At 46.9% G+C, this 26,699-nt stretch overlaps 1 protein-coding gene across 1 annotated transcript in view; it reads right to left on the bottom strand.

Moving 5' to 3' along the window:
• ATP6AP2 (ATPase H+ transporting accessory protein 2) overlaps positions 1-26,101 on the bottom strand; it is a 61,589-nt gene extending 35,488 nt beyond the window's left edge. Inside the window, exon 1 of the mRNA XM_030202339.1 lies at positions 25,988-26,101. Within this exon, the coding sequence (XP_030058199.1) occupies positions 25,988-26,033 (46 nt within the window). The 5' untranslated portion in view covers positions 26,034-26,101. The remainder of the gene's footprint in view (positions 1-25,987) is intronic.
• Between the last annotated feature and the right edge of the window lie 598 nt (positions 26,102-26,699).

The raw sequence follows: 26,699 nt of genomic DNA, 5'->3' as shown, positions 1-26,699 counted from the left end.
GCCATGGCACCCATGGTTCCCCCTACTGACACCTATGCACAAGGTTAATCTTGAGTTCTCCACCAGGTTAACTCCATCTCTCCTTCCCTTACTTCACTCATGCATCCTTTTTTCCTTTTCTGAAATCACAAAAGAGGAAACTGTGCATTTCTCTCTTCCTAGTCCTCTGATTGCACTCCCATCCAGTTATTCAGCTCCACCGGCCATATCCTCAGTCTATCACTTTCCACTGCAGCTGTACCTTCCTGCTTTCAAACAGGCTCCTCAGAGCTTCACTGGACCCTACTTGCTGTGCTAGCATTCTATCTTCCCTCCTCCCCTGACTATACCTACTTGCACCATGAATACTTTTAAAGTATGGCCTAATTTTGAAAGAGACATTTTACATGCAAAAAAAGCTTTATAAAATTACTTCCTTAGTCTACACACTGATGGATTTTCTGCCACCGCTATCCCGTTATCAGTCAGCTATCTCAGAGCAGGGGCGTAGCCAGAAGCCCAATTTTCTTTTTTTGGGGGGGGGGGCCAAGAATTTCCTCTTGGATCCTCTAGCTAATACCTTTGCTGGCAGGGATGCTCAAGCCCCGCAGCTGAAGAGATTTGCTAGCTGAGCCCCCACCCATGATGCCTTAGCAGCGAGGAATATGGCAGGGAGCTTCAGCCATGTATACTGCTCTCAAACCTGAGAACAACATCAATGGCTGAAGCACCCTGCCGACATCCTTGTTGCTGAGACAGCATGGGTGGGGGCTCAGTTAGTGAATCTCTTCGGCTGGCGGGGTTTGGGCATCCCCCCAGTCATTCATTCTGTACTGCAATTTTGGAGCAGGCCTGGGCTCAGGGCCCCCCACCCATGGCTATATATGTCATTGCCTCAGCACTCCTCTCTTGAGGCCTTTCACTTGTTCTTTTGGTGCTCTGATTTCCTCTCATGGCTTTCAGTACCATCTTTAAACTGATAACACCCAGACCTACCTTTCTAAAGCAGAAATTTCACTAGGAATCCAATCCCAAATCTGAGCCTGCTTGCTTGACAACTGCCACCTGGTTGTCCCACCTCCATCTGAAACAAAATGGCTATGGCAGGATTTCTTATCTTTCCTCCTAAACCCACTTCCCCCCATCTCTTCCTGTGATTAACACTGTCATCTTCCCAGTCCCTTTTAGCTTGTAACCATGGGGTCATCTTTGACTCCTTTCTTTCTCTACAAATACTGCTAAAACCTGTTTCTTTCTCTTTAGCATAAAAATTCATTCTTTCCTTTCTGAACACACAGCAAAACCCTTATCCATGCACTTACCATCTCACAGATTACTGCAACCTGTTCCTTACAGATCTCCCACTGAACCATCTTTCTCCAAGTCAATCTACTCAAAACTCGGTTGAATGACATTCACCAGTGTAGCCCCTCTCCTCAAGTCACTTCATCGTCTTCCTGTTTCCGTGTACATTTCAAACTTCTCCTACTGACCTACAAGCAGGGGCGTATCTGAAAGTCGGCGGTAGTGGGGGCCGAAGCCAGAGTGAGGGGGCACATTATAGCCCCCCCCCCCAGCCGCCGCCATTTCCGACCCCCCCCCCCCGGGTACCTTTGCTGGTGGGGGACCCCAACCCCCACCAGCCGAGGTCCGCTTCCTCCTGCCGCTGCGAGGTTTTTTAAGTTCTTCATCGGGATTCGTCCTCCGTCACTCTGTGCTGCTGTTCAAAGAAGCTGCTAGCTGAATGCAGTTTCGGACTGAGTCTGACGTCGCTGCTGCACGTTGTACGTGCAGGACGTCAGACTCATGTACAACGTGCAGCAGCAGTCCGAAACTGCATTCAGCTAGCAGCTTCTTTGAATAGCAGCACAGAGTGACGGAGGACGAATCCCGATGAACTTAAAAAACCTCGCAGCGGCAGGAGGAAGTGGACCTCGGCTGGTGGGAGTTGGGGTCTCCCGCCAGCAAAGGTACCCACGGCGGCAGTAGGGGGGTCCAGGCCCCTGTGGCCCCACGCAGATACGCCCCTGCCTACAAGTGCCTTCATTCTGCAGCTACTCTCTCCTCACACCCCTCCTTGAGAACTCTCACTCAACTCATTAGGTAAGTCACTCTCATCTGTGCTCCCCTCCTCTACCACCAATTCCAGATCCTGTTCCTTCCACCTTGCTATGTCATAAGCCTGGAAGTCCTTCATTAAGTCCCTCCTACATCCTGCTCTCTTTGCTGCCCGTCTTATCTTCCGCCTCGACCGATATACTCATATCACCCCTCTCCTCAAGTCACTTCACTGGCTTCCGATCAGGTACCGCATACAGTTCAAGCTTCTCCTACTAACCTACAAATGCACTCGATCTGCAGCCCCTCCTTACCTCTCTACCCTCATCTCCCCTTACGTTCCTACCCGTAACCTCCGCTCTCAAGACAAATCCCTCCTTTCAGTACCCTTCTCCACCACCGCCAACTCCAGGCTCCGCCCTTTCTGCCTCGCCTCACCCCATGCTTGGAACAAACTCCCTGAGCCCATACGCCAGGCCCCCCTCCCTGCCCATCTTCAAGTCCTTGCTCAAAGCCCCACTTCTTCAATGTCGCTTTCTGCAACTAACCACTACAACCCTACTCAGGAAATTTGACTGCCCCAACTTGACATTTCGTCCTTTAGATTGTAAGCTCCTTTGAGCAGGGACCGTCCTTCTTTGTTAATTTGTACAGCGCTGCGTAACCCTAGTAGCGCTCTAGAAATATTAAGTAGTAGTAGTAGTATTACATATAGCAGTGATTTAACCAGAGCTGAGATTGTGATGTCATAATGCCTCATTCCACCAATGCCTAAGAGCCAACCTCATCAGTGATGTCACAATGGCTCGACTGTCCTATACTTGGCCCACTGCCCCCCTTAGTGTGAAGAGTCTCTGGTATCCAGAGCTGAGATTGTGATGTCATAATGCCTCATTCCACCAATGCCTAAGAGCCAACCTCATCAGTGATGTCACAATGGCTTGATTGTCCTATATTTGTCTCACTCTTATCTATTAGATTGTAAGCTCTTTGAGCAGGGACTGTCTCTCTTTGTTAAATTGTACAGCGCTGCGTAACCCTAGTAGCGCTCTAGAAATGTTAAGTAGTAGTAGTAGTATTACATATAGCAGTGATTTAACCAGAGCTGAGATTGTGATGTCATAATGCCTCATTCCACCAATGCCTAAGAGCCAACCTCATCAGTGATGTCACAATGGCTCGACTGTCCTATACTTGGCCCACTGCCCCCCTTAGTGTGAAGAGTCTCTGGTATCCAGAGCTGAGATTGTGATGTCATAATGCCTCATTCCACCAATGCCTAAGAGCCAACCTCATCAGTGATGTCACAATGGCTTGATTGTCCTATATTTGTCTCACTCTTATCTATTAGATTGTAAGCTCTTTGAGCAGGGACTGTCTCTCTTTGTTAAATTGTACAGCGCTGCGTAACCCTAGTAGCGCTCTAGAAATGTTAAGTAGTAGTAGTAGTATTACATATAGCAGTGATTTAACCAGAGCTGAGATTGTGATGTCATAATGCCTCATTCCACCAATGCCTAAGAGCCAACCTCATCAGTGATGTCACAATGGCTTGATTGTCCTATATTTGTCTCACTCTTATCTATTAGATTGTAAGCTCTTTGAGCAGGGACTGTCTCTCTTTGTTAAATTGTACAGCGCTGCGTAACCCTAGTAGCGCTCTAGAAATGTTAAGTAGTAGTAGTAGTCCTATTCAAATCCAGGCTAAAAGCTCACGTTTTTGAGATTGTTTTTAAATCTTAACCCCTTATTCACCTTTTACAATTCCAACATTGTGTTTAATCATTCCCTTAATAAAATTCCCTAATCTCTAAAAATATGACATATGAGCGTTAATAAATTAAGCCCTTAAATGGTTATGCAATCATTATCTAGAGCTCTTCTCCCGTTCTGCATCTCTGAGGGATAAGCTTAGTGAATGAGGCCCTCAATAACTTCCCATTCAGCCTGCTCTTAAAATTATAATTGGTCAGGGCTCTCCTGTAACCTTCAAGGGCAGACCTTTTAAACCTTTATTATCCTGTGGGAGCTGACAGAGCCCAAATTTAAGCATCAAGCAGAGCCCTTAAGTGGTATTGATCAACTGTTTCTTCAATAAAATTGTTGTCATTTAAGGAAAAACATATCCACTTGTTGTTGATCATTCTTTAACTGTGCATGAATTACATCGATTTAATTTGCCTTAACATCTGTTTACACCACTGCAGTGGCTTGGGTACCCCACTTTCCACCCATTTAAAAAAAGTATGCATTTCAATGTGTGTCTGACCACTGTCTTCAATAAAAAACAGAAGGGACAAAAGTCTCTCGCAAAGCACAGAAATAACACAGTGAAGGTGGCACCAAAAAAAAAAGATAAGGTTAGATGATATACGAAGCAAGTGATATTTTATTAAAACCATCCAAAGACTCGACATGAATCGTGTTTCAGCTACAGAGGTCTGCCTCAGGAGCCTTCAAAGGTGGATGTCCTCTAGTACTCTGTTTTTTTTTCAAATCTAGCATGAGAATATACCTTAAAGCATGTAAAAAGTATCTAAGATAATAGTCGGTACTGCTGTCTACTCGAACGTAAACAAACATGGTTATGGCCACATTCAGGCCCCTGTTTACAAAGTCGCGCTACTGGCTGGCGGTGCAGTACTGATGACATAGCCCATTCATCTTGAATGGGCTGTGTTGGTATTGCCGTGCGGCTTTGGAGTGGAGGAGTAGCCTAGTGGTATGTGCAGGATGTTAAGACTCACAGAAGCCTGCGCGGCCGCATTGCTGATCTGCAAGGGCAGGCTTCTAGATGGAATGTTGCTAGTGGAGGAGCAGCCTAGTGGTTAGTGCAGTGGACTTTGATCCTGGGGAACTGAGTTCAATTCCCACTGCAGCTCCTTGTGACTCTGGGCAAGTCACTTAACCCTCTATTGCCCCTGGTACAAAATGCCCCCTCTATTGCCCCTGAATATATGTAAACCGCTTTGAATGTAGTTGCAAAAACCATTTGAGATTCTACATGGAATGTTGCTACTATTGGAGATTCTACATGGAATGTTAATGTTGCTATTCCACTAGCAACATTCCATGTAGAAGCCTGTCCTTGCAGATCAGCAACGCAGCCGCGCAGGCTTCTGTTTCTGTGAGTCTGACATCCTGCAAGGGCAGGCTTCTACATGGAATGTTGCTAGTGGAGGAGTAGCCTAGTGGTTAGTGCAGTGGACTTTGATCCTGGGGAACCGAGTTTGATTCCCACTGCAGCACCTTATGACTGTGGGCAAGTCACTTAACCCTCCATTGCCCCTGGTACAAATAAGTACCTGTATATACTATGTAAACCACTGTGAATGTAGTTGCAAAAACCACAGAAAGGCAGTATATCAAGTCCCATTTCCCTATTTGAGATTCTACATGGAATGTTGCTACTATTGGAGATTCTAGATGGAATGTTGCTACTATTGAGATTCTGTTCCTACTATTTGAGATTCTAGATGGAATGTTGCTACTATTGAGATTCTGTTCCTACTATTGGAGATTCTAGATGGAATGTTGCTACTATTGAGATTCTGTTCCTACTATTTGAGATTCTACATGGAATGTTGCTACTATTGAGATTCTGTTGCTACTATTTGAGATTCTACATGGAATGTTGCTACTATTGGAGATTCTAGATGGAATGTTGCTACTATTGAGATTCTGTTCCTACTATTTGAGATTCTAGATGGAATGTTGCTACTATTGAGATTCTGTTCCTACTATTGGAGATTCTAGATGGAATGTTGCTACTATTGAGATTCTGTTCCTACTATTGGAGATTCTAGATGGAATGTTGCTACTATTGAGATTCTGTTCCTACTATTTGAGATTCTACATGGAATGTTGCTACTATTGGAGATTCCAGATGGAATGTTGCTACTATTGAGATTCTGTTCCTACTGTTTGAGATTCTACATGGAATGTTGCTATTCACTAGCAACATTCCATGTAGAAGCCTGCCCTTGCAGATCAGCAACACAGAAACAGAAGCCTGTGTGGCCGCATTGCTGATCTGCAAGGGCAGGCTTCTACATGGAATGTTGCTAGTGGAGGAGTAGCCTAGTGGTTAGTGTAGTGGACTTTGATCCTGGGGAACTGGGTTCAATTCCCACTGCAGCTCCTTATGACTGTGGGCAAGTCACTTAACCCTCCATTGCCCCTGGTACAAAATAAGTACCTGAATATATGTAAACCGCTTTGAATGTAGTTGCAAAAATCTCAGAAAGGCAGTATATGAAGTCTCATTTCCCTTTGTAAAGGGGGGGGGGGGGGGTTCAGAAATACCCACATTTGTAAACCAAAAAAAAAAAAAAAAAGAGATTGCTTCCTATGTCTCTTTATGCACAAAGGGCCACATTAATGTCGGTTCTACCCCCAGCAGGCCACAACATTACATAATGTTGGAACCAGAAATGCAGAGAGCTCCTTAGACCTTTTGTGATACATTTTTACTATTTATTTAACTATAAATGATGGGAACAAACTACTCGAGTGACTATTCTGAAGATATTTATGAGATACAGTATTTTTCAATTGCCAAAACTCTGGTTAATGGTATTTTCAGTGTATACTTCCTATGGTTTCAGAGGCCAAAAAAAAAATAAAAATTAAATGTTGGGCTGCAATCAGCCCATAGGCCGCAGGTTGCCCACCCCAGCTATATCTGAAATAAAGTCTCAAAACATTGTTTCTATTTCCCTTAAAGGAGAAAAATCAATCAATCAGTCTTAAGAGTTGCAGTCAGAGTGCTGAGCCCTTGCTGGTCCGAGCCCAGGGAGTGTAAACGTAAGATATACTTGTTGGAATGTAATTGTATTTTACATGCATTGCCTGTCACCTATTATTTCTCTGTGATTACTCTGTGACCTCTGATGTGAATTACTTAGAGAGGTCACACAGCTATGCAACTTCCTGTGGGGGTTAGATGCAGCACACACAGCACATGGAGCACATGGAGCTCATGATCTCTCCTAACCTGAGAGGATCTATGGTGGTGTGAGCATCCATTACCATCTAAGCACATGGAAGGAGCTGATAATACAAATGTATAGTAATATGTATATATAAGCCTGTCTGATTATAATCTAACTACAAACTGTGAGTAAACAGATGTTTTGTTACTTCAACTTTAAAGTGACTCAGCAGTGAATTATTCAGGGGTGAATGAGAGAGAGATGAAGAAAGAAATTAACATTTCTAAAGCTGAAGCTGTGTGTACTAAAATCTGCTAATTATTTACTACAAATAATCCAACAAAAGGGTTATGGGCCCAGGGTCCAGGAATTGAAAAAAGAAGAGAAATATTACCAGGCAGAAAAAAAGGCCACATTTTTCTCTTAAGTTTTAAAGGAAAGATTCAGTCTGTCTCTCTCTCCCCCCACACAGCAGACAGAAGGCTAAGAAAATGGCTGAGGGAAGAAATTCACCATTTTTCTATTCTCTCAAGGTGCCTAAATTAACTGAGTTTAATTATCAGCAGTGGGAACTAAGATTCATATGTCTCCTTCGAGCAAAAAGATTAGATATATGCTTAGACCAAGACAGAACAGCTGAAAATATGGCTGAATGGGACAATGCAAACTATTATGTGAAGTGCATGCTTTTGGAAGCTCTCTCAGAGAAACAAGCCATATTAGTGGAGGGAAAGATACACCAAAGGACATTTTATATAAACTGAGAACTATGTATGCAACTACATATGCAAAGCAGCAACCAATTTGGCTGGCAGAGTTGAATGAAACCAAATTAAGGGATAAAAGTAAATGTAATGATCACATTATGCATCTTATGTCTTCATTTCAAAAATTAGAACTTTCTGGAATTCCCATGTGTGATGCATTGAAAAGAGCATTTCTTTTACCTCACTATCAAAGAAGTTTGATGTTTTTAGGTCTGTAAATGAGGCCATTGAAGGGCAATCTTTTGAACAGGCAACATCAAAACTAAGGCAGGAATGCATAGTAAATGATTCTGAGGAGATGTGTTCTCAAAGTCAGTCAGAGAGAAATGAAACAAATTTCTTGGCAAAGAACAGAGGAAGGCGGAGCTATGGGAAAACTCCACCCAAGGGCAAGCTGATTTGCTACTCATGTGGAAAGGAGGGACATGTATCTAAATGGTGTAAGGAAACACAAAACACTCCCTCTAGCTCACCTAAGCCAATGGAACTAAAGAATTTTCAAACCAGGAAATGTATGAAGGACAAAGATAAACACAAGGGCTTTCTAATGGCAGAAAAATCTTTGACTATGGTAAATAATAATTCAAATGAAAGTACTTGGATTTTGGATTCAGGGAGCACATGCCATTTAACCAATTGTAAGAATTTCTTTCAGGAAATGTGTCCAGAGGAAGGTATTCTTAAAACTGCAAACGCAGGGACTGCTAAGATCCAAGCAAAAGGTATTGGATTCTTAAAATGCAAAGTGTCTAATGAAGTTAAAGAAATTCCTGTAAGTGATGTCTTGTATATTCCCCAAGCAGTTTGCAATATGCTTAGTGTATCTACATTAGATAAGAAGGGATTTGTGATTCATTTTGAAAACAGTAAGTGCACAATCTCTAAAAATGATGAAGTGTATGCTGAAGCTTTTATGCATAATGATGTTTATAAACTGAGCATTTCAGGTGAAGCCTCACATATGGCGCAAGTAAGGAAGAATGATGGTAAATGTAGTCTGGAAATCTGGCACCGCCGCCTGGGACATCGTGATTCTAAGGTGATCCAGGATCTTTACAGTAAGCAACTGGCCACCGGCATTCAGATAAGTGCAGATGCTGGTAAAATGGAGAAATGCATAGACTGTGTTACTCAAAAAGGTGTGAGACCCTCATTTCCTGCATACACAGGAAATAGGAGTAATAAAGTGCTGGACTTAATACACAGTGACTTATGTGGACCGTTTAATATCCCATCATTGGGAAATAACAGATTTGTGCTAATATTCTTGGATGATTTCTCTAGATATTGTGTGGCCTATTTGCTGAAAGAGAAAAGTCAAGTCACAGACATGCTGAAGAAATACGTAGCCATGGTGAGCAATAAATTTGAAAGAAAACCAAAGGTTCTTCAGACCGACAATGGTGGTGAGTTCACTTCACAAAGCATGCGCACATTTCTAGAACAAGAAGGCATTCAACATATCACAACAGTAGCTTATACACCAGAGCAAAATTCTGTTGCAGAGAGAAAATTTAGGTCACTTGTGGAAATGACCAGATGTATGCTGTCAGATAGCAATCTCCCTAAAAGACTATGGGGGGAAGCCATTCTCACAGCAGTGTACCTACAAAACAGAATGCCAACTAAAGGCGCTGAGCGCACACCACATGAGACATGGCATGGTAGGAAGCCAAACCTGTCACACATAAGAACATTTGGAAGTACAGCATATGCTCATGTACCAAAGCAAAGAAGGCATAAGCTGGATTCCACAACAGAAAGAGGCATTTTAGTTGGCTATGCTCCAGGACACAAAGGATATAGAATTTTGAATCTGAAAACTGGCATTGTTGGCATAAGACATGTTACATATTTTGATGAAAACAAAAGGGTTGATAAAGGCTGGATTATCCCAGATGAGCCTTATCATCCAGAATATGAAACTAGAACCATAATAGACATGCCAGTGTATATAAATGCCATACCAAGGCAGATGTCTGAAAGCAACTCACCTGTATCTAACGAGGAACAGGCAGAGGAAGCAGACACAGAAAGGATCATTGAAGAAGACAGTACAGTTGGAGAAGGGGAATCAATTGGAGAAGGACTCTCAGATTTAGAGGATGCGGAAAGGTCAGACCAACCTATTGTCAGACGCTCATCCAGGGAAAACAAAGGTGTTCCACCCCCAAGACTGTCTTACCTAACAAAGTCAGCAGAAGCTCAAGAGCCCTTAACATGGGATGAGATTGAGAAAATGCCAGCAGAAGAAGCTGCTGAATGGCGTAAAGCTGCACAAGAAGAAATTGATGCATTGGATAAAAATAATACTTGGATTCTTACAAAATTACCTCCTGGCAAGAAAGCTATAGGATGCAAATGGGTATTCAAGTTAAAAAGGAATGCACAAGGAAAAGTGGAAAGGTATAAAGCCAGATTAGTGGCAAAGGGATATCTTCAAAAATATGGAGAAGATTTTGATGAAGTGTTTGCACCTGTAGTGAAACACACGACAATCAGAACACTTCTGAGCATTGCAGTCTCAAAAGGCATGCAAGTCAAACACATTGATGTGAAAACAGCATTTCTTCATGGAGAAATAACTGAAGACTTGTACATGGAACAACCAACAGGTTTCATAAATACAAAACAAAGACAGCTAGTGTGTAAATTAAACAAAGGTCTTTATGGATTAAAGCAAAGTGCAGAATGTTGGAATGAAAAATTGCATGAAATATTGACAAATTTAGGATTTAAGCAAGGTGAAGCAGATAAATGCTTGTACACTAGGTGCACAAATGGACAATATGCATACATTTTAGCTTTTGTTGATGATCTGCTCATTGCAAGCAAAAGTGAGCAAGAGTACAAGGACATTGTAAAGTGTTTAAACCTCAATGTTGAGATAAAAGAACTTGGTAATGTGTCATACTATCTTGGTATAGAAATTGAGAAACAAAATGATGGTTCTTATCTTCTAAGCCAGAAGCAGAAAATAAATGAGCTTATTGAAAGTTTAGGTATGCAAGATGCCCAAGTTGTAAGCACTCCCATGATCACTGATTTTCTGAAGGATGAAACAGTAAGAGAACCTTTACCAGATAACATCCAATATAGATCAGCCATAGGTAAGCTTTTATATCTAGCTACCACATACAGGGCTGATATAGCAAATGCAGTAGGAATTTTGAGCAGAAGGGTCAGCTCACCTACCAAATCAGATTGGACTGCAGTTAAAAGGATGGTAAGGTATTTAAAGGGTACCATTGATTGTAAATTAAAGATTTCAGCCAATAGTAATCCAAAACTAATATGTTACTGTGATTCAGATTGGGCAGGGGATCATTCTGATTATAAATCCACAAGTGGATATGTGTTTATGTATGGAAATGTACAAATTTCATGGGCCAGTCATAAACAAAGTATTGTGAGTTTGTCTTCTACAGAAGCTGAATATGTGGCCGTATCGGAAGCGTGCAGAGAACTGATGTGGATTGAAAAACTTTGCTGGATTTCGGAATAGCTGAAAAGAGACCAATCCAGATAATGGAAGATAACCAGAGCTGCATCCGACTGTCACAGAATGACAAGGTTCAGTCACGCACCAAGCACATCGCAACGAAATACCACAACGTGCGAGAGTTGGCGAAAGAAGGGGTCATCAGTCTACACTATTGTCACACCAGTGAGATGACAGCTGACATCATGACCAAACCGTTACCCAGAGAACATTTTGTGAATCTGCGTATAAAGCTTGGACTTTGTATGAATAAATAATTGCATGACAGTTATGCATGAGAAGGGGTTTGTTGGAATGTAATTGTATTTTACATGCATTGCCTGTCACCTATTATTTCTCTGTGATTACTCTGTGACCTCTGATGTGAATTACTTAGAGAGGTCACACAGCTATGCAACTTCCTGTGGGGGTTAGACACAGCAGACACAGCACATGCAGCACATGGAGCACATGGAGCTCATGATCTCTCCTAACCTGAGAGGATCTATGGTGGTGTGAGCATCCATTACCATCTAAGCACATGGAAGGAGCTGATAATACAAATGTATAGTAATATGTATATATAAGCCTGTCTGATTATAATCTAACTACAAACTGTGAGTAAACAGATGTTTTGTTACTTCAACTTTAAAGTGACTCAGCAGTGAATTATTCAGGGGTGAATGAGAGAGAGATGAAGAAAGAAATTAACATTTCTAAAGCTGAAGCTGTGTGTACTAAAATCTGCTAATTATTTACTACAAATAATCCAACAATACTTTCATTTTAGATGGGATTCGTTTTTAAGAAAACTGAATTATGAAAGGATATGAAATATTTCCAGCCAGTCAGTACACCAGGGTTAAAGCCTTGATAACTGGCAATATTGCTCACAAGTTTCAAACGTACTAATTTTATGCTCGAGACTGTGTCAATTTCTTCTTATGACACCGATGTTTAAACTAAAATTCAACAAGTTTCTATGGCTATCTGGAGTCCTCTTGGAGAATCCGGAAAGCTTCCAAAACGCACCACTGTTCTAAATGTTTCAAATTCCTCACAATCTGGTTGGTGAACCACTGACCTACCCGAAACGGAGAGAAGTTTTAGAGCGGAGAAAGGGCACTTTAGTATGTCTTAATGGCAGTTCCAAAGAAGGGACATCCCTTCAAAACCAGCTTGATTCATGCTGAATTCTCAAAAAACACCTTTTAAAGAGTTTTAAAAGGCCTTTTCTTTAGCCACACGATTAAGAGTTAAGAAAATTAGGGTGGTGGTATACGGATCCTCATCAGAGGCCCACATGCAGTGAAGTATGTATCGACAGCATAGCCACGTGAATAACCTTGAAGGAGACGATCTGACCTCTTTTCTCCATTGCTTTCTCCCCCTTTCCCTTGATGCCATGCCTAGCTGGCATTGGTACCCCTGGAGGCCTGAAGGGTACTCCCATCTGTTTTACTTGTCTGGCAGTGGTATACCACAGAGGGAGGGAAGACTAAGGTCTGACTGGAGGGGAGGATGCAATGCAAACCAAAAAGGATGGCTGCAAGGGGAGACAAACACAGGGAATATGACTATAATAATATGGTGCCAAAAAAATTAATGAAACAGAAACTATGCTCTCCCGCGGGAGGTGGTGGAAATGAAAACGGTAACGGAATTCAAACATGCGTGGGATAAGCATAAAGGAATCCTGTGCAGAAGGAATGGATCCTCAGGAGCTTTGTCAAGATCGGGAGGTGGGGCTGGTGGTTGGGAGGCGGGGATAGTGCTGGGCAGACTTATACGGTCTGTGCCAGAGCCGGTGGTGGGAAGCGGGACTGGTGGTTGGGAGGCGGGGATAGTGCTGGGCAGACTTATAAGGTCTGTGCCAGAGCCAGTGGTTGGGAGGCAGGGCTGGTGGTTGGGAGGTGAGGATAGTGCTGGGCAGACTTATACGGTCTGTGCCAGAGCCGGTGGTTGGGAGGCGGGGATAGTGCTGGGCAGACTTGTACGGTCTGTGCCAGAGCCGGTGGTTGGGAGGCGGGGCTGGTGGTTGGGAGGCGGGGATAGTGCTGGGCAGACTTATACGGTCTGTGCCCTGAAGAACACAGGTACAAATCAAAGTAGGGTATACACAAAAAGTAGCACATATGAGTTGTCTTGTTGGGCAGACAGGATGGACCGTGCAGGTCTTTTTCTGCCGTCATCTACTATGTTACTATGATCAAGTCCAAAGCAGGAACCAAACAGTACAGTAAATTACAAAAAAAAAAATCTAGCTAATACTTCTGCTTTCAAGCTTTACACAACAGCTGAAGGGTTTCAAGTTATTTCCTGTTGCTCATCCCTGTGGGTGGGGGTCTCATACCCAGCACTCTTCTGACATCTATCACTGTTCTCCATGTGCTGCGAGCTGGCTCTCCTTTTAAGATGCACATAAGGATCATTTCTGGAGACCACTGCAACGCACTCACCTTGTATTTGAGACTGTATTTGGTTTTGTGGCGTTTGTACCGGGTTCCTATCCTCTGCTTCCCACTTTGCTATGAACAAATCAACTGAGAAGACTGCAATAACTATTAGTATTACTTTAGGAACTGATAGAGAGGATAACTCAGACAGCAGTTTACAAGGGAAAAAAATGTTGGCATTCCTTCAAGAAATGGGACCATTTCAACCTTCTGGAGGTCAGAACCTCCTCATGTGAATACACAACAGTCAGAACTGTTGACAGTAAACAAGGACTATCTTACATCCTAAGAGGCTCTGAGAGGGGGCTGGGGCCTTGTTACAAAGACAGGTTTATTCAAGCTGCCTTTTCACAATCCTAAAGAGAAACTCAGGGGTTCCCAAATATTTTCTACTCAAGATAGAAAATTTGCCAAACACTGCACTACACCTGATGCTTGCAAAGTAAGCCCAAATCCTAGGGGGTTCTCTTTTCATTGGACTATATTAATACTACTACTACTTATCATTTCTATAGCACTACAAGGCATACGCAGCACTATACACCATACACAAAAAGAGACAGTCCCTACTCAAAGAGCTTACAATCTAGATAAGACAGGAAAACAGACAGAACAATTAAGGGTAAGGGAACAAAGAGGTGAGGATAAAAGGACAGGGCAAGTGAGTAATGGTTAGGAGTCAAAAGCAGTGATAAAGAGGTGGGCTTTAAGTCTGGACTTGAAAACGGCCAAAGACGGGGCTAGACGTACAGGCTCTGTTAGTCTATTCCAGGCATGAGGTGCAGCAAGATAAAAGGAACGGAGTCTAGAATTAGCAGTAGAGGAGAAGGGGACGGATAAGAAAGATTTTTCTACAGAACGGAGTATTCGAGGGTGGGGGTGTAGGGAGAGACGAGAGTGGAGAGGTAATGGGGAGCGGCAGAGTGAATACACATAGGTCAATAAGAGAAGCTTGAATTGAATGCGGAAACGGATAGGGAGCCAGTGAAGTGACTTGAGGAGAGGGCTAATATGAGCATAGCGACTCTGGCGGAAAATGAGCCGTGCAGCAGAGTTTTGGATTGATTGAAGAGGAGAGAGATGGCTAAGAGGGAGGCCGGTGAGAAGCAGGTTACAATAATCAAGACGAGAGGTGATAAGAGTGTGGATGAGGGTCCTGGTAGAGTGCTCAGAGATGAAGGGACGGATTTTGCTAATGTTATAGAGAAAGAAACGACAGGTTTTGGCAATCTGTTGAATATGAGCAGAGAAGGAGTACTGCTCTTGACTGGTGCTCTAAGGGGCAGAACACCATCTTTTCTGTTGAAAGGGCCAAATAGGCCAACCCTCCAGCCCAACGCTCAAGCTCTCCAGCTCCTGTTGGGCAAAATATTGGCCAGATCATGGTCCCAGTGAGTCCACTTTCTTCCCCTGCTTAAGGTAAAATTATGTATAATCATACCTGATAATTTTCTTTCCATTAATCATAGCTGATCAATCCATAGACTGGTGGGTTGTGTCCATCTACCAGCAGGTGGAGATAGAGAGCAAACTTTTGCCTCCCTATATGTGGTCATGTGCTGCCGGAAACTCCTCAGTATGTCGATATCAAAGCTCCATCCGCAGGACTCAGCACATAAGAGAATTACACCCACGAAGGGACACTCTGCCCAGCTCACCACCGCCGAAACGGGGGAGGGGAATTAACCCAGCTCATCCCCACACAAGTGGGGGAGGGGAATCCGTCCAGCTCATCCCCGCGGAGCGGGGGAGGGACACCACACCCGCCGATGCGGGGGGATCTGGCTTATCCTGCAACCGCAACCGCGGGAGGAGCTGACTGACCCTAACACCGCCGAAGCGGGAGGGGTACAAAGCTGCCCTACAGCCGCACGAAGCGGGAGGGAGTGCCGGCAGAATTTATGTCTCAATCCAGCCCCGTAAAACGGGGGGGAGAGGAATGCAGCAGCTCACTGTAACACAAACTCGTCTCAACTCTTGAAGAATCCAAGTGAAAAAACTTGAACACGAAGTCTTTCTGAAGTAACTGAAGACTAAACTTGAACCTGAAATGCAACCAGAATAAAAACAGTACAGATATCTGGGCTATGGATTGATCAGCTATGATTAATGGAAAGAAAATTATCAGGTATGATTATACATAATTTTACCTTCCATATCATCAAGCTGATCAATCCATAGACTGGTGGGATGTACCGAAGCAGTACTCACCCAGGGCGGGACATTGAAATCCCTGACCTCAACACTGAAGCTCCAAACCGGGCCTCCGCCCGTGCAGCCACCGTCAAACGGTAATGCTTGGAGAATGCATGAGCTGAAGCCCAAGTTGCCGCCTTGCATATCTCTTCCAAGGAGACGGATCCGGCCTCTGCCATCGAGGCCGCCTGAGCTCTTATGGAGTGAGCCTTCAGTTGGATAGGCGGCACCTTCCCCGCGGCCACATAAGCCGCTGCCATGGCGTCCTTGACCCATCTTGCCACTGTAGGCTTAGCAGCCTGCAGACCCTTACGAGGACCTGCAAACAGGACAAACAGATGATCCGATTGGTCACTTCCAAGTATCTGATGATGACTCATCTCACATCCAGATATTTAAGAGCAGAGTACTCCTCTGGGTAGTCCTCCCTACGAAAGGAAGGGAGACAGAGCTGCTGATTCACATGGAAGCGAGAAACAATCTTGGGCAGGAAGGAAGGAACTGTGCGAATAGTCACTCCTGCCTCAGTGAACTGCAGAAAAGGCTCTCGACAAGAGAGCGCCTGGAGCTCGGAAACTCTTCTGGCTGAAGTGATAGCCACCAAAAAGACTGCTTTCAACGTCAGGTCTTTCAGAGATGCCCTTGCCAAGGGTTCAAAAGGCGGCTTCTGCAATGCTCTTAGCACCAGGTTGAGAATCCACGCAGGCACCACTGAGTGCAGAGGAGGGCGCAGGTGATTAACTCCCTTGAGAAAGCGCACCACATCTGGCTGCGAAGCCAGGGAAGCACCCTTCAGGCGGCCCCTGAAGCAAGCCAGAGCCGCTATCTGGACTTAAAGGGAACTGAGCGACAGGCCTTTCTCCAGACCTTCTTGCAGGAACGCCAACACTGAAGAATTGGAGCAGTGAAGGGAGAAAGTGAGCCGTAGAAGTAGAGCGCTTCCTCGCTCTCAACATAGTGGCGATAACCTTGTCTGAGAAGCCCTTCTTCCTCAGACGCTGCCGCTCAATAGCCAGGCCGTAAGACCAAAGGGAGAGGGATCCTCCATCACCACGGGACCCTGATGTAAAAGGCCCTGCTCCACTGACAGCCGCAGAGGATCGTCGACTGAGAGCCTGATCAAGTCCGCATACCAGGGACGTCTGGGCCAATCCGGACCCACCAGGATTACCCTGCCGGGATGCTTTGCCACCCGGTCTAGCACCCTGCCCAACATGGGCCAGGGCGGGAACACATAGAGGAGCTCTTGTGTCGGCCACCGTTGGAGAAGAGCATCTACTCCCAGGGATCGAGGGTCCCGTCCTCTGCTGAAAAAGCGCGGCACTTGGCAATTGGCCGATGACGCCATCAGATCTAGGCTCGGCTGGCCCCAGCGCTTCGTGATGTCCAAGAACGCCTGAGCAGATAGTTGCCACTCTCCGGGCTCCAAGGTATGGCGACTGAGAAAGTCCGCCTTGACATTCATGACTCCGGCAATGTGGGCCGCTGAAAGCTGCTCCAGGTTCGCTTTCGCCCACTGGCAAAGACTCATAGCCTCCTTGGCTAGAGGGGCGCTCTTGGTACCTCCCTGGCGGTTGATATAGGCCACAGCCGTGGCATTGTCCGACAGGACCCGTACAGGCTTCAACACCAGTACCGGGATGAACTCCAATAACACCAACCGAATGGCTCTGAGTTCCAGGAGGTTGATAGACCACTTGCCTCTGCAGGAGACCAGAGCCCCTGCGCTGTCCTTCCCAAGCAGTGGGCTCCCCAGCCCATCAAAGAGGCGTCTGTCGTGACGACAATCCACTCCGGGGTCACCAGAGGCATTCCTGCAGACAACTTGTCTGTCTGTGTCCACCAGCTCAGCGCCTTGCGCACTGCTGGGTCCAAGGGAAGGCGCACAGCATAATCCTCCAACATCGGAGTCCAGCGCAGCAGCAGAGATAGCTGTAGTGGTCTCATATGAGCCCTGGCCCAGGGCACTACTTCCATCGTGGCCGTCATAGAGCCCAACAGCTGCACGTAGTCCCAAGCCCGAATAGGAGAGGCTACTAGGAACTAGTCCACCTGAGCCTGAAGCTTGACCAACTGATTGTCTGGCAGGAACACTCTGCCCACTTGGGTGTTGAATCGAACTCCCAGATACTCCAGGGACTGAGTCGGGCGCAGCTGGCTCTTCTTCCAGTTGATGATCCATCCCAGGGAGCTCAAAAGAGCAACTACCCGGTCCATAGCTTTGCCGCACTCTGCATAAGAGGGGGCTCGGATCAACCAGTCGTCCAGATAAGGATGGACTTGCACTCCTTCCTTTAGCAGGAAGGCCGCTATGACCCCCATTACTTTGGAAAGGGTCCGCGGAGCAGTAGCCAACCCGAAAGGGAGGGCTCTGAACTGGAAGTGTCGTCTCAGGACTGTAAAACGCAGAAAGCGTTGGAGAGGAGGCCAGATGGGAATATGCAGGTACGCTTCCTTGAAGTCCAAGGAAGCCAAGAACTCTCCTGCCTTCACTGCCGCTATAACAGAGCGGAGAGTCTCCATGCGAAAGTGCCGCACTTTCAAGGCCCGATTGACCCCTTTGAGGTCGAGGATAGGCCGGACAGAACCTCCTTTCTTTGGTACCACAAAGTAAATGGAGTAACGTCCCTTGCCAATCTGATTTTTTGGCACCGGAACGACCGCACCCAGGCGGATCAGGTTGTCCAAGGTCTGCTGCACTGCCACAGCTGCGACCGGAGACTTGCAGGGAGAGAGTACAAACCCGTCTCTTAAGGGTCGGCAGAACTCTAGCTTGTAGCCGTCTCTGATGACTTCCAGCACCCAAGCGTGTGAAGTTACTGTGGTCCGCTCACCCAGAAACGAGGACAGCCATCCTCCAATCTGCACTGGGGCGTGGACCAAGGCCCCGTCACTGGGTACGAGACCCTGGGGGAGGACCGGAGGGAGCACCTCCGGCACGGCGGTCTCTGCGAAAGGAATGCTGCTTGGGGGAGAAATTCCTCTTGAAGGAAGAGGGGGCAGAGGAGCCCAGCCTGGCCGGGCGGTACCGACGGGCTTCCTGCAACCGTCCTCTGGAGGGACCGGGACGGGTACTAGCCCGAGCCCTGACCTCTGGTAACTTCTTGCCCTTAGACGTGCCGAGATCGGTCACGATTTTGTCCAGCTCGACCCCAACGAGCAGCTTGCCTTTAAAAGGCAATCTAGCCAGGCGGGATTTAGGGGCGTGGTCAGCAGACCAATGTTTCAGCCCAAAGCCACCGCCGCGCAGAGACTGTCTGAGCCATGCCTTTAGCTGAGGCTCTCAAGACATCATACAGCAAGTCTGCCAAATAGGCTAGGCCCGATCCCAGGGCCGGCCAATCAACCCTCAAGGAATGATCCGAGGGGAAGCCCGCTGCACCATAGTCAGGCACGCCCTGGCCACATAGGAACCGCAAACCGAGGCCTGCAAACTTAAAGCAGTTGCCTCAAAGGACGACCTTAAGGCCGCCTCCAATCTTCTGTCTTGGGCGTCCATTAGGGCCGTGCCACCTTCCACCGGCAAAGCCGTTTTCTTAGTCACCGCAGTGATTAAAGAATCCACAGTAGGCCACAGATAGGCCTCACGTTCACTTTCAGATAAAGGATAGAGGCGGGACATAGCCCTAGCCACTTTAAGGCTCGCTTCCGGGACATCCCATTGAGCCGAAATTAAGGGGTGCATGGCTCATGCACGTGGAAGGTTCTAGGCGGGCGCTTCGTCCCCAGCATAATGGCAGAGCCAACAGGGGCTGAGGGAGAGACGTCCTCCGGAGAGGAAATCTTCAAAGTGTCCATGGCCTGCACTAACAGGTTGGGCAAATCCTCTGGGCTAAAAAGCCGCGCTGCAGAGGGGTCATCCGCTCCATCCGAGCGGGGATCCGTCTCCTCCAAGGAATCCGCAAAGGACCGTTGGGAGACCTCAGACACGCTGCCCTCATCTACATCGGAGGAGACAAAGTCCTCCAAGGCCTGGAAATCAACCCGAGGGCGTTTACCTCTGGGAACCTCAACCTCTTTATCAGAAGAGGGAGCAGGGGCAGCGTTTTGCATGAGGAAAGCCTGATGCAGCAGCAAAACAAACTCGGGGGAGAAACCCCCCAGACTGTGCACTTCCGCAGCCTGGGCAACAGCCCTAGACGCACCCTCAACCGACGCTCGCAAGAGCGGGGGAGAGACATGCTGCGCATCCAAAATGGCGTCCGGCGCGACACTCCGCGAAGGAGCCGCGCGGGAAGAACGGCACTTAACTGTAGCCGCTTTTGTGCCGTCGCCCAAATTAAGGGCGTTCATGGCACTAATGTCTCCAACCTCAAGGGCGGCCCACGAAGAAGCCGTCCGAGCCGCGTGGCCGGCCAAGATGGCGGAGGCGAGGAGCGGGGATGGGCATTTATGGCGGGAAAAACCGCCACGCCGGAGGAAGGACCGGGACATTCATCGGTCACGAAACTGTCACCCAACAAGGGCGAATCAGGCTGTAAGACCCCCGCATCCCCTCTAGAAGCGCTCAAGCGATCCGGGGAGCGCCCTTTGCGCCCTCGCCCTCCAACGCCATATGCCACGAGGAGAAGAATCGGGGAACCCCCTGCCCGCTATAAAAAGGTAAAATTACCTGCTTGCCGCTCCGAGCTGTAACGAACTGGTGTCCCAGTGAGTAGCTGCAATGAACGTTTAAATAAACGTCGAAATAAACGCCTTTAAGGACGTTTAAAATTTTTTTTTTTTTTTTTTTTTAAACGGAGCCAGCGGGAGGGGGGGAGAAAAGGAGGGACCTGGCACCACCAGGTTTGCACTTGCTCAAAAGAGCCCTCAACCCCAGGCCTCAACAAAACCTAAGGATTAGGCTTGGAGGCCTAGCCAGAGCTGCTGCTGTGTGTGACCACCACCTGCTGAGATAGAGAACATACTGGGGAGTTTCCGGCAGCACATGACCACATATAGGGAGGCAAAAGTTTGCTCTCTATCTCCACCTGCTGGTAGATGGACACAACCCACCAGTCTATGGATTGATCAGCTTGATGATATGGAAGGGCCCTTTCTCTGTCCTCCCTCACAATCCTCTCCCACAGCACACTCTTTCCACAATCCCAGTTCAGTCAATCTCGGGCTCCACCTTCCTCTCTCATAGCCTGTGTGCCCAGTCGCTCCAAGCCGGCACTCTTTCTGGCACCCACATTCTGTTTCCCTCTGATACCACACCGCTCCCAGTGAGCTGGACCTGAATGGAGCCCAAATTCCCATGTTACTCTCACAGTGTCAGGAAAATCTCATGGTAGAATAACCACCGATTTTATTTTTTTTGTTACATTTGTACCCCATACTTTCCCACTCATGGCAGGCTCAATGCGGCTTACACGGGGCAATGGAGGGTTAAGTGACTTGCCCAGAGTCACAAGGAGCTGCCTGTGCTTGAAGTGGGAATTGAACTCGGTTCCTCAGTTCCCCAGGACCAAAGTCCACCACCCTAACCACTAGGCCACTCCTCCACTCCTTGCTCCAATTCACTGAGAATGCAGTACCTGAAAGAAACTAAACTGTTTCAGAGGAGGCACCAAGGAAGGACAGAAGAGAATATATTAGGGAAGAGAGTCAGGCGGCTGCACATACGGCAAGTGACAGCTACCACTGGCCCTGCAATGAAAATGAATTTTAATTTTTAATTCAGGTATTTATGCCAGTGTTCTTCACTGATTCAAAGGATTTTATTTTCCTTAAACCAGTTCAAGGCAGAAGCTCATTATGATATCTGTTTACAGTGGACTAAAGATTGTCTATTCCATGTGCTTGACTGGTGTCAGCTAGACAAATCTAAGCTCAGTACCTTAAACAACTCAAGCAAACTGAGGCAGCAAATCCTGCCTCTGACAAGTGAGTAAGTGAAGGTCTGCCCTTCAACGTCCTTGTGCACAGAAGCTACACACCAAAGATACTGGCTTTGGAGTAAGTACACACGGGAAATCCAATACTTTAGCATTTAACTTTCAAAAGGAGACTATGATAAAATGAGAAGAACGGTGAAAAAAAATTAGAGGAGTGACTGCGCAGGTCAAAAATTTACATCAGGCGTGGATGCTGATCAAAACATAGTATCCTGGAAGTCCAGGCCAAATATATTCCATGTATTAAAAAAAATGAGGAAGAAAGACCATACGACAGCCGGCATGGTTAAAAAGTGAGACGAAGGAAGAGCTACAAGAAAATCCTTCAGAAAATGGAAGAAGGATCCAACTGAAAATAACAAGAAACAGCATAAGGAATGGCAAGTCAAATGCAAAGTGCTGATAAGGAAGGCAAAGAGGGACTTTGAAAAAAAAAAAAAAAAAAAAAACTGCGTTGGATGCAAAAACACATGGGGGGGGGGGGGGGCTTTGCTCCCATGTCATTCTCTACTTTGAAGGGGGTTAACGAATTGGACAGTTATTTCTGTTTGAATGATGCAGTCATGATGTTTTGAATTTTTGGAAAAACAAGCAAAGTGATGGCCACTAGTTGTGATTTGTGTTGGTCCTGTAAAAACAAAACTGGAACTCTCACACACCTACTGTTGGAATGTTTATCCCACGCTTGTTTGAATTCCGTTACCGTTTTCATCTCCACCACCTCCCGCGGGAGTGCATTCCAAGCATCCACCACTCTCTCCGTGAAGAAATACTTCCTGACACAGCTTTCATATATGCACATAAACAATATTCCCCCCCCCCCCCCTCCAGGGCGTGAGAGTTGTTGTGAACCCTACAAGAAGAAAAAGTGGTCAGGGAACAAAAAAAAAAAAAAAAGCCTGAAGCGCATTGTGGAGGCACATCCACGACACATGCACTGTAATTTTTTCTTGGGCGTGCGTATAGCATCGACACTTAGTGAGTAATTGTTCTACGCATGCGCAAGGCACTTTCCCTACCAAGCTGCTTGCTGAAACTGCATGCAGTTTCATTTGCATGCGATTTCCTTGGAGCATCGCTTGCTATTTCGAAATCGGTAACGTCAACTGCGGATCTAAACGCATGCGTTTTTAATGGCAACCTTTCAGCATCGGCCCCCTCAGTTAGGTGTCAGACAATCTCACGGGAGGTACTAAACTGCAGCCAGTTTATAAAGGTTAGTTCAGAGATGAGTCAGTCTCAAATCAGGAACAGACAGCAGGGAAGGAAAGTGAGGGATGGGTTAAGGCCTGATGATTAATTAGTCTCATGTCTGGAACACAAGACTAAGTCTACAGTACAGTTAGCAACAGGCTAAGTTGGATGACGGGGCTTTAGTCAGTCTTGTCAGAAACAGAGGCAAAGAGAACGCAGCAGAGTAGTCCACTGAGAGGGTTAAAGTTTAGGTCTGCAGATAACGGGCTGGTATTAAGACTTGGAGTAAAATGACAGCTTGGGTGGGTCTTAAACAGACAAGTGTGGATTCTGTAAGACAGAACTGGAAAAGCTTGACAATATTTTTTGCTTGCTGTGATGAACTGATGTAGGAACACCTGTAAACAAAACTGAACAATAAAGGCATCTCGGTTTATCCACTGCAAAGTATGTAATCACTATAATATTGCCATTCCACAAAAGCACCAGGAGAGTTGTGGAAAATGAAGACGTTATGATCACCCGAGAAATGCCAGTTCTGACAAAAAGCTTGATGCATAGTTAAAAAAACCTAAGAACAGAATTGCTAATAAAAGTGTCGGTACCAAGTGACTATCCTGTACGATGTATGGTGAGAGAGAAGACCCTCAAACACCAAGAAATGCAATTTCAAGCCAAGAAAATATGGCAGAAAGATACCGAAATATTCAACTGCTTTGGGTCCCACTGGTCTGATTAAAAAGAAAGAGGGGTATTAACAGTAGGGGGGGGGGAACGGAAAATGTTGATGCAATCGTGCTATGCCAGTGCATTAATGCTCCATGGAAAGGACACTTACAATGGACCTCTGATGTACCAGAGGAAAGTAAAATGTCTGGCACACTGAAAGCATGTATTGTATTGATGTCAATAAAGACAAATTCAAAAAAAGAATTTCCAAGCACACCTGAAGCTACCTTATGCCTTCAACTCCAGAAAGAAGCTCTCTCTGGCACAACGAAGTATTAAGGCAAAGTAGTAGCACTGGAACTTGAGAACCCACAAAAGCCAAGCTTAGGAGTAAGGTTTATTAAGGTCATGATATGTGCAGAACGAACCTATTGGAGAGACTGACCCAAAGGCTATATCCCTTCAGCCAGCCACAGAGCAGATCTCACCTCTTACCTGGGACAGATTTTATCTTATTGTATCAGGAGTAGCTCTGCAGCAAAATCCCTTTTAAAAAAATCCATAGCCAACATCCTTTCATGTCCAACTGCAAGATCCCATAATAATCTGAACATCCCACTTGCATGTGAAATTAAGACCTGGTCAGTAAGGGACAGATGGTGGGCATTCAGAGTCAGCTGCAAAGGTTGGACCCAACAGGCAGGAGTGGACTAGGCATTTTGCTGGGCAGCACAATTTAGGGGTGGCAGTCGTTGTGTCTCACAGTAGGCTCATAGTGGCCTTGACAGTGCAGGGACTGTTCAGCCTTGAGTCTTCTGTAAACAGCATGACTGGGCTGTAATGCTCCAGTGCTGCCTCACTGGAGGCAGGAAAAGGAAGTTGCTGAACTTGCTGGGGTGGGGGGTGTTGATCAGCGAGTGTGTCTGTGTGTGTGTGTGGGGGGGGGGGGGGCATGGAAGAAATAATATTGGACATAGTAGGCGAGGACCTTGAATAACTCCCTTGATAGAGGAAGGAAGGAGTGGCCTAGTGGTTAGAGCACCGGTCTTGCAATCCAGAGGTACAAATCCCACTGCTGCTCCTTGTGATCTTGGGCAAGTCACTTAACCCTCCATTGCCTCAGGTACAAATTTAGATTGTGAGCCCTCCTGGGACAGAGAAATATCCAGAGTACCTGAATGTAACTCACCTTGAGCCAGTGGCGTAGCAAGGGTGGCTGCCACCAGGGTTGGTTCGCCGTTGCACCCCTCCCCCCCCCCAGTGCATTTTAACTGTTGGGAGGCTCCATGCCCCTTCTCACATCTGTTCCCCCTTCTCTCATCTGAGTCCCCCCCCCCCCCGTGCCTACCCTCAGCTCCTTCCAAAGTCCTCTTCTTCTGGCCAGCTCCCGCACCCTACCTTTACAAGGAAATCTCGGAAGCCAAGGCGCAGCGCCTCGCGTCTGCATGTAAAGAAGTGTGGATCGTCTCATCTCAGGCCTTCCCTCACTCTTGTCTGTCCCGCCCTCCGCTGACGCAACTTCCTATTTCCGCAAGGGCAGGACAGAGTGAGGAAGGCCTGAAGAGACGATCTACACTTCTTTTACATGCAGACGCGAGGGGCTGCGCCTTGGCTTCCGAGATTTCTTTGTAAAGGTAGTAGGGTGCGGGAGCTGGCAGGAAGAAGAGAACTTTGGGAGCACCCCCCCTTGTGCGGACCACCCCCACCGCCCCGCCCTTGCTACGCCACTGCCTTGAGCTACCACTGAAAAATGTGGGAGCAAAATCCAAATACATGAACCTCTTTGATTATAACATCACCTTGTATTTGTTTCATCATCGAAGGCGACTAACGCCTCGTGGTACAATGTAACACACTGAGCCTGCAAATAGGTGGGAAAATGTGGGGTACAAATGTAGCAAATAAATAAAATTAATAAATAATACATAAGATCTCAATAGAAATCAAATAAAACATGGAAAAGAAAATAAGATGATACCTTTGTTATTGGACATAACTTAATACATTTCTTGATTAAGTTATGTGTTAAGTTATGTCCAATAAAAAGGTATCATCTTGTTTGATTTCTATTGCTAACCTTTAAGAGTGGACTAACACGGCTACCACACTCCTCTCTACATAGGATCTGAAACACCCTTGGGGTCAGGACTGAGGTTAAGCTCTGAGTTATGGTGTCGGCTCTAGCTCGTAGGAAAAGCGGAACCGACGCTCTGTGCTAGTCCCCGGGCTGAGCCGCGGCTGCCTGGCCGTCTCCTGACGCGCTCTCTGGGGCGGCGGCTGACAGGACAGGCCGAGGCTTTGGCCTAACGGCCTCACACGCAAAGCGCAATATCATCGAGCCCACCGACCCTAAGGAGGAACTCTCTAGACTCACCTGTCAAACAGGCCAGGGAAACCGTCAGCAGCAAAAGCCGCGCCATTACCGAAAGCCAAAGCGCCGCCCGCACCGGCAACAGGACACACGAGCCCGAGCTTAGAACGCTACTGACACAAGCGGGGGCGGGGCCTGGCGCAAAGGGAGGGAGGGGCAGGAGAGAGGAGGCGGGGCCGAGGAGAAAGAGAGGGGGGGAGCAGGAGGAGGGCCTGGTTGGGAAGGGGAGAGGAGGGAGGAGGAAGAGAGAGGAGGAGGGCCTGGCGCAAAGGGACGGAGGGGGGGGGGGGCAGGGGAGAGGAGCGGGGCCTAGCTCAGAGGGCAGCAGGAAGAGAGAGCAGGCGGGGCCTGGCTCAGAGTAGGAAGTGGCAGGAGGCGGGACGAGGAGAAAGAGAGGGTTGGGGAGCAGGAGGAGGGCCTGGTTGGGAAAGGGGAGAGGAGGAGGAGGAAGAGAGAGCAGGCGGGGCCTGGCTCAGAGTAGGAAGTGGCAGAGACGGAGGGGACGAGGGAAAGAGAGGGGGGGGGCAGGAGGAGGAGCCTGGTTGGGAAGGGGGAGAGGAGGATGAGAAGAGAGAGAGGCGGGCCTGGCGCAAAGGGAGAGTGGGAGGGGGGCAGAGGCGGCCTGGCTCACAGGGCAGGAAGAGAGAGCAGGCGGGGCCTGGCTCAGAGTAGGGAGGTGGTAGGAGAAAGGAGGCGGGCCGAGAAAGAGAGGGGA

This window comes from Microcaecilia unicolor, chromosome 4, assembly GCF_901765095.1.
Source record: "Microcaecilia unicolor chromosome 4, aMicUni1.1, whole genome shotgun sequence".
Classification (NCBI taxonomy): Eukaryota; Metazoa; Chordata; class Amphibia; order Gymnophiona; family Siphonopidae; genus Microcaecilia; species Microcaecilia unicolor.
This window is presented reverse-complemented; position numbering and strand designations above follow the sequence as displayed.